The 13,281-nt window shown below is 35.4% G+C and overlaps 1 protein-coding gene across 1 annotated transcript in view; it reads right to left on the bottom strand.

Moving 5' to 3' along the window:
* LOC109821035 overlaps positions 1-4,027 on the bottom strand; it is a 32,456-nt gene extending 28,429 nt beyond the window's left edge. The window contains exons 1-2 of the mRNA XM_020387230.1: positions 3,773-4,027; positions 3,485-3,654 (exon numbers count right to left, since the gene is read on the bottom strand). Coding sequence (XP_020242819.1) covers positions 3,485-3,654; positions 3,773-3,958 — 356 coding nt within the window. The 5' untranslated portion in view covers positions 3,959-4,027. The remainder of the gene's footprint in view (positions 1-3,484; positions 3,655-3,772) is intronic.

Raw genomic sequence — 13,281 nt, 5'->3', positions numbered from 1 at the left:
TTTTTATTTGTATCCAGAACAGATAAACCAGGCTGATGCACAAAATTTCCTTGTCTCAATCCCTCATTTCCTTCTGGTAATGCCCCCCCCCCTCCTGAACATGTACAACATGCACATGAAGAACAGAACTCTGAATCATGTCATTATGTGTTATAGCTTCATTCTTCATAGACTGGTCCTCATCCTCCTGAATGTGCACAACATGCACAGTAGAAGTATTAGCATTCTGAAATATGCCAGCTGCTCCTATATTAACAGGCTTCACAGATTTTTTAGGGATCCATCTCTGTATTCCAGCCTTCCTCCTGCAAAGTTTTGTTTCATGACCAACCATTATACATGTATCACACGATCTAGGTTTCAATTCATAATACACCTTTTGAAGAAAACTTCTTGCAATTTGGTCCCTGTATGTAAATTTCATCAGGAAGTGAAGAGGGCATGTTAACTTCAACAAGCACCCTTGCATATGCAAGCCTTTGTCTAGTAGCTGTTAGCTTATCAGTAGCTATAGGCTTACCTATAATACTGACAATTTTACTAATGCTCTTGGCATTCCACAAATTAAGCTTCAAACCTGGTAATTGAATCCACACAGGATACACACACTCATTCCTCTTTTCCAAATCTTCATCTATAGTCCAATGCTTCAAAAGAATAAGACTGGAAATACAAAAACCAAGGCCCATTTTCTAAAATGCTCCTCATATCATCCATATTTTTAAACTTGAACAGAAAAGACCAGGTTTGAGAATACACACTTCAGGAATTGCCAGACTCCCCTAAACTTTCAGAACATAAGATTTCATTGCCTTAAATTTTGCATTTAATCCCAACACTTGCCCAATAAGAGAAGATTTTCAAATAGTGCTTCCTTCATTCCATTCATGCTCATCAAATGTTAATCTACTAGATCAGGTTTTACATAATTTAAACTAAATCCACTACCAGACTTCATGTTATCAGCGATAAAACTCACCCAACTTTTCTTCGTGTTGATAACAGGATCTGGAAGAATCACATCTTTTGAAGAAACAAGAGGAGGAAAATCAAGCTTATTACTACCAAAAATTTCAGCATTTGAGTTATCATTAACTAAATTCTCAGTAGATTTTACCACATTTGAAAATTTTTCCATCGGAACCAATGGAACAGTACCGGATTCCAGAATCGTACCAGCATTCGGTATAATTGAAGAAACAGAATCAAGATTCTTATTAGAAAAATCAGAAAGATTCTTTGATGATAGATTTGTTGATTCATTCTTCAATTCAAGATCGTCCGCCCAAGAAATTCTTGATGAACTACAATCACCAATTTCAGAGTTCAGAGACTTACAGAGGTGGCGTGAACGAACTCTGAATAACTTAGGAGATCTCTGAGATTGAGGAGAATCCACCAAGAATTTGTTAGATCTCAATATTTCCATCATCGACATCTTCATCTTCTCTCCTTTGGGTCCAGTAGAACCCATAAGATCCAAGATAACTCCATCATCTTCAGCATTAGAGTGATCTTCAGGAGGAATCGAGCTCAAATTGGAACCTTTTACTCCAATTTCCAGAAATTTCTTTCCATTTTCCCCTTTTTTCTCACCATTTTTGACAAGGCGGGGGCGCAAGTTAGCATGAAAAAAACCACCTGCTAACGTGCTCCAAGAAGAGACCGTCAAATTAAGTTTTCCTTGTAACAACGCAAAGCTTGATTGGTTTGGATGTTCAGAAACATAGCTTTGTTACACAGGGATAGGTATCCTTCGACTTACAGCTAGCCATAGGTAGAGATGATAATTACTCGATAACTGTTTATATATATATAGTAATATATATTATATATATATATATATTATATATATATATATATATTATATATAATAATATATATATATATATATTATATATATATATATATATAATATATATATATATATATATATAGAGAGAGAGAGAAGAGAGAGAGAGAGAGAGAATAATGGAGGTGAGCTGGCAGCTTACCTACCCCCGTGAGCTGCAAGTGTATGACATGTGAGCCCCGCTACTAGTCACATCGGTGTGGGGCTCACATGTCATACACTTGCAGCTCAAGGGGGTAGGTGAGCTGCCAGCTCACCTCCATTATTCTTTATATATATATATATAATTATATATATATATATATATATATATAATATATATATATATATATATAATATATATATATATCACTGATAATTAATTATAATTGAGAAAAAGAAAATAATGAATATGAAGCGATGTCTCATTTTACTAAATGAGTTATTAATTCAGACATGAGATGAGACTCCCCCTACATTCTCTTAGTGTTGGTCTCGCTACTTCTATCTTTTGATTAATAGGTCATTTTGTAAAATGACCTACCATCTCATAGCAATTAAACTTTTGACAAAATTGCCTATTCAAGTTCATCTACATGGATGTATATGCACATACTTGCACACATAAAATTAATTCATTATTTTTAGTTAGCAATTTATTGATTTATTATTATTTTTTAATTGAGGTCATCATCTCTACTGGAGGCTAGAACTTCTTACAATCCAATTAATCTCAATCCTTTGCGAGCTAAGTCAAAGATTTGGTTATAGTTTATTTATCACGATCTTCAATTTTCAAAGGTATGTGGTTTAATCTATTGTTGCTGACATCCTAAGCTGAAGATTAATGTAAAATTTGAATAAATTACCCTTTCCTTCATCAAATTTTAAGTACTGTGAGTAAATTAAGGAGTTGATCAACTACCTGCATAGACAATTAATTAATACGCATCAAGAATTGACAACCATGATACACGTACTTGTCTATTCTCGTAGGGCAGTGCGCTTCATTCTTTCTTCTATTATTACTTCAATTTTCTTTTTCAAACACAGGATATGATTTTATAACAAAACTTACATATTTAATTACTCCAGTTACACCTCTTTAAATGATAACTAGCTAATATGTGCTCAAGAACAATGAAACAAATGTACCATTCATTTGTCTCTAGTAGGAGATTTATCATATAAATGAAAAGTGGGATTAATTAAGCAGCTCATGTGTGACATACTGTTAATTTTATATTGGAAATAAATTATAATGATCTACGCATTTATAATTAATTAGGGTAAACTATAGAAAAATGGTCTGATTATTTATATTTATTAATCAGTAATATTTACTATCCTTCAACTCATTTTTAGTATTTAATTATTAACGTCTAAGAGGGATAAATTGCACATAATTAACAGATATCAATGCATTTATTTATTGAGTAGCACTTATATGTTTTCGGACTTTGAGAAGCATTAGTAACTCACTTCTTCATGGATAGAGGACGACGAGTGCTAACAAGTTTGTTAAGATATTATACGTTATTATTAGTATATACATAGTATAAACAAGAACGTTAAAAATAATTATGATTAAAATTGTTTTTTTCCGCGGCTAGACGAAAATGGCCAGACTACATGCATCGATAGAGAACTCACATCATTAGCAGGATGAACACGAGAACAACCAGAACCAGCATCAAACTGCGCCGGGGCGACGATCGAACACTTTTCTTCCTCCAAACAGGATAAGACCCAATAACTATAAACCCCCCAATCATGCAGATCCCCGCCATTCCAAACCCATACACGCCCTCGAACGCTGCCGACTAAAATCAACAGAAAAATATTCGATAAAGAAGATGTCGAGATCTATGTCTAGATTGCATATATCAATCAAAAGACAAATAATTAAATTATAAGTATAATTAATATATATATATATACCGCCCAATAATGCTTGTTTCTGACGTCGTAACCTCCCTCATACAGCTTGAATCCCCTCAAAGGGTCTGGTCTATGGAAATGGCTCGTGTTAATTACATGACCTCTTGCAAGGATCGGGGAAGAGAGAGAAACAAAGAGGAGGAGAGAGAAGAGAAGAAGATGAGAAGAGTGAGAGATTAATGCCATTTATTGATGATCATATAAAAGTGAAAGCCGATCACTAGGCCTTAGGTTGGACTATATCAGCGTGCAAAGAGAGAGGAGAGAGTGCATGTGTTAAAGGGTGAGAGAGAGAGAGAGAGTATATTGAGGCGATGTTCTCTTAACTTCCATATTAAGGTAAGGATAGCTTGTGGCTAGCCTTGAAACTTCACCTTTGTATATATTCTCTTCATGGGATTATTAAGTTAATTAATCAGGCTGTTGGTTGACTGGGACCCCACTGAAACGTGGTGTGAGGAAGTGTTTACAGACTTTTCTTAATTTGAAACTAGCAAAAATTGATCCATAGCTCACGACGGCATTCGTTTTTAAAAAAAAGGAAAAATAATAGTGTAAGCATTTTATTTAAATATATACTATATTTAACAACTTAGAATAAGAATATAGCCTTTTTTTTTAATTGGTTCCTCCACAAATGGAGAAAACCAAGTCAACCAACTAAGCAATATCGAAAACCAACCAAGAAGAAAACTCATCTGGCAAATCCTCGAACCATAATTGTTCTAACTCCAAATTTTGCCCAAGTGAAGTTAGCTTATGCGCGACCCTATTGCCTTCACTAGGGACATAAGAAAATTCTGATTGCCTAATGCAGCCATGACTCATTTTCATCCTTGGAGATTAATCTTAGAGGATGAAAATCATATATAATTCTTCTCACAAAGCATCTGAATCACCTCAAGGTAATCAGATACATCCATTAAGGCAAAAATACCAGTTCATTGGCGAATTGGAGCACTTGAAGGATAGCAAGGGTCTCAACAACATGGTCCGTCGACACTCTACCTACAAAGAGGATTGAAAAGGCTCCCACAACACCACCACTGTGGTCTTTAATCACACCCCCAACAAATTCCCTCAAAATGTAAAGCACACTGTGAATATATTCATGGAGAAACTGAATTGTTAGAAGCCCAAACAGGAGCACAGCAGAGAAAATCAACTTGCAACGAAGAACATGTCGTATCTCCAGGGCATCAAAATTGGATGGATAATATATAAAAATCGCTCATTTTTTCCGAGATGAAGTCGACCAAAGACACCATTGTTTGGTTTGTTGTAGTCTATTCTACAAAATTGCCTCCAAATTAAGAGATATCGAATTTTTAATCAATTTTTTACTATTTGGGTAATGTTTTAGGAGTTTGTTTTAATTAGGAAATAAATCTAGTTTGATTTTAAATTTGATTGATCTGTTTTTGCAATCATAGGAGTCTTTAGAGGATAGTTTTTTTATTTCTATTTTTATTAAAATTTGAGTGCTAGTAGCAGTCTAGTTTATTTTCTATTTAAAAAGAGGATTGTAGGCCCTAGAGGCATAATCAATAAAATTCTCTTTTATATTACTTCGTGGATATGAGGTCATCTCTATGTGGATTTGAAGATTGTTCTTTATGGATTCAATGGACACCCATTGGTGGATTTAAGGTTTTTAACTTTTGCGTTGCATTAATTGGTATAAGATCATATTTCTCAGATCCAATGGTAGGCGAAGCCCCTATTATTCGAACTGAGTTTGATGAGTTGAAGAATGATGTTAATCAGATTATGACTATTGTAGACCAACTTGTATCAACAATAGAGCATCTGAACATGGTAGAAGTTTGAGATCATGTTGATGGTCCCCAATAATATGATCCGACTCCACGAGAAGAATTTAACAATAACAGTGATGATTATGAAGCCCCACAGAGGATATGATCGACGTGATAATTATATATGATGCTGGAGGATTCAAGATAAAGATGAATTTGCCATCTTTCAACAGGCAACTCCTTATCGAGGAATTTCATGATTGGATTGTAGAGGTGGAGAGATTTTTTAAGTATATGGAGATCCTAGATGAATGAAATGTTAAGTTGGTAGCCCACCGACTTAATGATGGAGCATCTACTTGGTAGGAATCAGTATAAATAAATTGATCCCGTCAACGGAAAAGTCTATAAGTTGGAGAAGATGAAGAAGTTGTTGAAAGCTCATTTACTACCCAGTGACTATTGTAGGCAGTAAAAATTGCCTATAGATTGCAAAGAATCTCAAAACTAACAAAAAAGCTAATATCTCTCAAACCGAAGGGAATTTAGCAAAACAGATAGCGGCAAACCAAACTTTGGTGGGTTTGTTCAGCCCCGTCTTAGAAAAATACGCGATTTTTATACATAATTCATCCAATTCTGACTTACGATTTGAAAGTTACGACCCGTTCTTCACAGCATATTCTGAAGTTCGTCTGAACTGATCGAACCTCGTCTGAACTATTGGACCAAGTCAATTGTGGGCGTCAAAAAATTCTTGTAAGTTCCCGAATACAACTCAAGACGAAGAGGATACAATTAACGTAATCATATGAGTCAAAGAAGATCATTCGATGCCAAAAGGAAGCAAAGGAACACGCTAAAAGATGGAACGAAGAAGCAACAAAATGCGCAGATCGACAAAACACCGAACGAGACACACATCAGTGTCTCACCTGCGAGACACAATAATGTGTCTTATCGGCGAGTCACAACATATGTCTCACACTCATGTACGAGACACAACATGTGTCTCGCACTCACATGCGAGACACAAAGTGTGTCTCGCACAACTAGGGCTCCACGACACTTTTTTTTTTGATAGATTTTCTCAGGATTCGTGCATCCCACTGGCTTCCTAACCACTTTGGGAACATCTCTAAACATGGGAAAGCTGTTTCTAACTGAAGATATGATCAAATCAAGAGATCTTATCCACAAATACGACGTTCAAACCCTATAAATACCCCCCTTTCGTGCATTTGTGATGGGTAATCAGGAGATCTGACCTTTTGGAGAATTACTGATGAATTCTAGAGCAGAGAGCCACGAATTTCAGAGAGAGAGAGGGGAGATCTTGGTGAATTATTTAGCATAAAGAGGAAGATTTTGAGAGATCCACAGGTCTTCGCCCCTTCCCTTAAGATCAAACCGTTGTTTTGATCTTGAGAAGAGTAGTGATCTCACCTTATTAAGGTTATTTACTTCTATTCTAAGTTTTCTCGTTGAAACAAAGAACACTGAGCCTTCTTCACGATCAATCAGATCTGTGAATCGGTGATCCATAGGCTAACGCGTCCCCGACACAGGCAAAGATCTCACACAAGCAGCGACCAATAAACGTTCTCTATATGTGTTTCTAAGAGATCTCTTTTTTGTTTTTATTGTAACGAGAAATCTTATAAAAAGATTAACTCTTTTGAATCTATGTAAACGATAAACATTATGATGGGTTCAACAATGAAACTGATTTCCGACGCAAACAACTATGAACAAGTTTAGTTCAAATAATTCCACAATTGCAAACAAGATGGAAGAACAATTGACGAGTACATGCTAGAGTTTTAGTGACTACCATCCCCCCATAATTTGCACAAAAATGAAGCTCAATAGATGTATTGTTGTTTCAAGAGATTGAGAATGTCAATTTAGGTTGTGTTTCTTTGCAACAGACATATACTTCTGTAAATATAGTGAGCCTACTTGAAAAGATGGAGTGACAACTTGGACGGAATAATTGAGGATCATGGATAACTTTAGAGGGTTCACGCAAAAATTATAATCGTGGCAACAACAAATAGTCCCATCCACTCCTGATCAAGATTTTGTAGCTGAGAAAAATACAAGATCAGCGACAACAGCGACAAAGAAGACTACACCAGCAAAACTTTATGCTATACCAGGTCTAATCAAGGTCATAGATTCAGTCAACCGGGTTGTCAAACTAATCAACACTCTAAAAAATATTATGAATATGGTGGACTATGGCAAAGAGAATGCAAACTACGATGATGTTGAAGGCTATGGTGATCAGGATGTTGAGTATTCTCATGAGGTTGACTAACTTTTATTTATTGTGTGTAATGACCATGAATTTTGATACTAGTTAAAATAATTTTTTGGTATTTTAAAATATTTAATTATTATTTTTAAAATAGTATTTGTATTTTTCTTAATTTTCTACAATTTTCTATGATTTAAAATCCAAGTTTTATATTTATTTAAATAATTTTAATATTTATAAATTAATTTTGTGTAGTAAAAATTTTTAAAATTAATATGTTGTGTTATCGATACTATTACGTATCATTTTAAATAATATGTTGTATTATTGTTACTATTACCAATTGTTTCGTGTATTATGTTGTATTATTAATTATATATTATTTGTATAATTTATTGTATTATTTCTACAATTACGTATCAATTGTCGTATTAGCACAACTAGTACATTTTATTGTGTAGATAATTATTCTATAATTATTTGATTTTAAATATAAGTAATTATATTTTTTATTAATTATTCTTGTTTAATTGTATAATTTCTTGTATTATTTCTACTGTTGTGTATTATCGATTATATTACTACAACTGGTACGTTTTGATGTGTACATAATTTTTATGTAATTATTTAATTTTTTGTGATTATTATTTTTTAATTAATTTTTAAAAACCTTAATTCTCTCTCTCTCTCTCTCTCTCTCTCTATATATATATATATATATATATATATATATATATATATATATATATATATATATATATATATATATATATATATAATATTGTTATCCTCTCTCCTTCTTCCTTCCCTAAACGCAAACACCCGTCGCTAGATCTCATTACTCTTCCGCCGACGATCCCCAACCCCGCTCCCTTGTCGTTGTCGGCCTCACGACGTGACCGCCCCAACCCCCTTCGCGGCCTCCTCCTCCGGGCTAGCCTCTCACCCTCGCGAGCCGCTCCTCCCCCTATTCTTTCCTTCTCATCACCTCAATTTCCACCCAGGCCGCCACCTGCCAGCCACCGAGCCATCGTCTCCACCCCTTCAGCCTCTACGCCGCTGCCTCTCATTATTGCCATCAACCCCCATCTTGCTCATACGTCGTGCACCTAACCACCGTCCCAAATCACTGCTTCCAAACCGACCAGATCCACCATTGAGCATCCCTCACCACCGACGCCTCAGCACCGGATCACCAGATCTCGTGCGTCGATCTCGCTTCTCCTCACTCCATTCACCACCATCGACCCTTCAACACCGTCGAGCTTCGCCCGTCGCCGTCACCCCAGATCCGCCCTTGGATCTGCTCCACCCGCCGACCAGAACCATGCGTCTCTTCTACAGCAGCAATGTCGTCGTTTCAGCTCTTCAGACCCGTCGTATCGTGTCCGCATCGGCGCCATCACCACGTCCATAGGCCCCTTGGCCTCGTAGGCAAGATCTCATTTCCCTTTGACTTGTTATTTTATTATTTATATCCGTTATTAATTAGTTGCTTAGATTATGTCGTGATATGTTATTATCTGCTTGGATTGTTTGCTGATAGATGAAAATAACTAATATTGTTAGGATAAGAATTATTTTCAGAGAAAAAGATTATTTGAATTAATAGATTATTATATTTAAAGAATAATTTTAGAATTATTTAAAAGGGTTTATTTTGGAATAAGGGATTATTTTGAATTATTATAATAATAAATAATTTAAAAAGGGATTATTTTGAAAAAGGGTTTATGTTGAATTAGTATATGAGAAAATAATTTAAAGAATTTATTCTGGAAAAGAGAATATTTTGGATTATTATAATGAGAAATAATTTTAAAAGAAATTATTTTGGAAAAAGAATTATTTTCTGAATTTCATAGTTGTTGTTCATGATTTATAATTCTTAGACTTGATTATCTGATATGCTATGATATTATTATTATTATTTGGTCAATGAAAAATATTGTATTCATTTACCAAAATGAGAAGTTTTTTGTACATAAATTATCTCATGAACTTTGAGATATTAACAAGTTATGATATTATTACACATGATTAGTTGTATTGATTGTTCCTTGTTGTGTTTGAGCATCCTTAGTAGTTCATGACTTAGTGGCATTGTGCGTTATGAACAAGACTTAGTGACATGTGTGTGTCTTGACTGAATTTAGGTGGTGAACCAGAGATATTGTGGACTTTAATTGTTGACTTAGAAAAACGAGAAGAGTTGGTATGAGAAAGTCTTTGTTCATGTGATCGAATGTGGCTGTTAATGTATCTTCCAGGCTCACGCCAGTGAATTTGTATAGTCACTGGGTTTAGTTTGTTGGGCTAAAGTGAATTCGTGTAGTCACTTTAGTCCGTGACCTGTTTCATCACCTAAGCTTTGCCTGAGTTCGGACTAGGCCGAGATCGGATTGCGTGTAGTCCTCTGACCGATTCGTGTAGTGGTATTGGATGCATGTAGAGGATTTATGAACAGTCAGTTATCCGGTGATATGAATGTTAACTTTATTTGAGATGTGGACCAGTGAGTTTTAGGATGGCTAGTATTCGATCTAGTTAACGTATGCAATTAGCTTTATGTTTATCATGTTTTAGTAGTGTTTCCGCATGTTGATTTTGTTGGATTTCCAGTTGCACGTCCTTTTGTCATTTCTGTTATTGTATTGTTTTCCGATTGGGTTTTCGTTCGCTCTATTTGTTTTGTGGGATCTTGTCGTATACCATGCACACTGACGTACACATGTTTTCTCTGGTGTATGTCAGACTTAGAAGAAGAACAGGTCCAGCTTAGAGATGTGCCAGAGCTAAGTATTCTCAGCAGAAGTGCCTAGCGGACGGAGTAGAAGAAGAAACCGAAGTTTAGTTCTTCCTTTCAGTTTATTTTTGTAGCACTTTCATTTCCTTTTGATCAGTGTATTTTTTTTTATATCTCTCTAGTATTCAGTTGGATAATTTTGCATAAGAGCATGTTGACCCGAATATTATGTCTTGGATGATCTTCATTTGTGATATGTAATATTTTATTCTGTGTTGTTTATTATATACTCGTTTTCTGTGATCGGGGACTTGTGCCTTTGCATTGTATTTATTTTCATACGCTTAGCATATTAGGTTGAGGAGAAATTATTATTTTATTTATTCTCCTTAATCTAATACGTCGTGGGCTTGTTCACGTTCTGATTCCCAGGTATTTTGGGAAGTGGGGCGTGATATTGTGTGATGATTGTTATTGACTCCAAAAATAGAAGAACCACCTCAGAGGCATAATATCTTTTGCATGAAGTGCATCATGATGCAAGAATATTATCTCATACCGTAAGGTGGAGAAATTAGGCTTGAAGACAGAGAAACATCCCACCCTACAAAATCGGCTGGATTCGCAAGGGTAATAATGTGCAGGTCAATGAGATGTGTCAAGTGTCTTTTTCCATTTGCCATAACTATATTGATGAGGCATTGTGTAATGTAGTTAAGATGAATACTTATCATATGCTTTTAGGCATGCAATGACGTGTGCATCTATCACATTATTGGATAAGCCCAAAAGAATGGAAGTTCTTATAGAAATAAGTGGAGGACCTCATTCAGAAAGGCCTTATATGGACAAGCATGAGTCTGTGTGTTGTGGCAACATTACTTTTCTCGAAGAATAATGGAGAGAGGCACATGTGTATGGACAATAGGACTATTAACGAGATTACCATGAAACATATGTTTTCCATCCTTACTTGAAAGATATGTTGGATATGTTGTTGGGGTCAAAAATATTCTCTAAAATTGATCTTAAGAGTGAATATCACCGGATTCACATCAAAGAGGAAGACGAGTGGATGATTGCTTTCAAGAGAAAAGAAGGCATATATGAGTGGATTGTCACACATTTCAGCTTTTCCAATACCCCTAGCACTTTAATGAGATTGATGAATTAGTATTGAAACCCTTTCTTGGTATGTTTGTTATAGTTTATTTCAGCAATATCCTGATTTATAGCTAGAACGAGTCTATGCATTTGAACACTTGAGGAAGATACTAATGGCTTTGTAGGAGAATAAGTTATACATCAATCCAAAGAAGTGTAACTTCAAGAGTAGTAGCCTATTATTCTTGTATAACAATCTAAAGAAGTGTAACTTCAAGAGTAGTGGCCTATTATTCTTGGGCTTTTTATTTAGTGTAGAGGGCATCCATGTTAATGAGGAGAAGGTGTGTGCTATACGAGATTGGCCCAAGCCAAAAACTATTAGTGAAGTTCATAGCTTTCATAATCTAGCAACCTTCTATAGGAGATTTGTGAGGAACTTCAGCAGGTTTATTGCCCCCGTCACTGAGTGTATGAAGAAGGATATGTTTAATTAGGGGGGAAATGTAGATTATAACTTTGCACTCATTAAGGAGAACTTGTCCACAGCACTAGGGCTCCTACTTCTAGATCCTAAATGGTGTTCAGGGTCGATTGCGATGCGTTCATCATAGGTATTGGTGATGTCCTTTCCTAAGAAGGCCATCTAGTTGTTTTCTATAGTGAGAACTCAATGAAGCTCAATAGAAATGGACCATATACATGCTAGAGTAGTATGTCATAGTCCAGTCTTTAAAGTATTGGGAGCTTTGCTTGATCTTGTGGGAGTTTTTGCTCAACACCAACCATTAGGCCTTAAGATCCATCAACAATCAGATTACCATCAATCATATGTATGCTCTATAGGTAGCGCTTCTGAAGTGTTTCACCTTTATTTTGACACACAAGTCTGGGTAGCAGAATATGGTTGCAGATACACTCAGTTAAAGAGTAGCTTTGTTAGTAAATTTGTAAGCAAAGATGACTGGACTTGATACTTGAATGCAGAAGATGAAGATTTCAAGGAGGTTTAGAAAAACTATCTGAAGAATTAGTAGCCTAGATATTTTCATATCTAGGATGGTTATTTATTTTGTAAAACTAGATATGCATACCCTAGAATTCATTAAGGGAGTAGACAATACCTTAACAGTGGCAGGCTAGGTGAGCATTTGGGGCATGGTAAGACAATTGCTTCATTGAGGAGAGATAATACTAACCTCAAATAAAAAAGGAGACAAAAAATTGTGCGGCATGATCCCGTTTATCAAGTTACTGAGGGATAGTCCTAAAACATGGAATTGTATACATAATTATATGTTCCTAATACATCGTGGTATGATATATCAATGGACTTTGTATTGGGGCTCCCTAGAACCCGGTATGGATTCTAGTTTTGTTGTAGTTAACAATTTTTTTAAGATGATACGCTTTATTTCATGCAAGAAGATAGCAACATTGCTAACATTTTCTTCTAGAAGATAGTACGCCTTTATGGAGTGCCAAAATCCACCTCTAATCATAGCTCAAACTTCTTGTCCCACTTCTAGAGGACGACATGATAGCAATTCAATACTTCACTAAAATTCAGTACACAATACTACCTCAGACAGATAGCCAGACTCAAGTGGAAAATCACATTCTTGATAACCTTCTCAAA

The sequence above is a fragment of the Asparagus officinalis genome, chromosome 8, assembly GCF_001876935.1.
Source record: "Asparagus officinalis chromosome 8, Aspof.V1, whole genome shotgun sequence".
Classification (NCBI taxonomy): Eukaryota; Viridiplantae; Streptophyta; class Magnoliopsida; order Asparagales; family Asparagaceae; genus Asparagus; species Asparagus officinalis.
The sequence above is the reverse complement of the archived record's forward strand: the minus strand, read 5'-3'. Positions and strand labels throughout refer to the sequence as shown.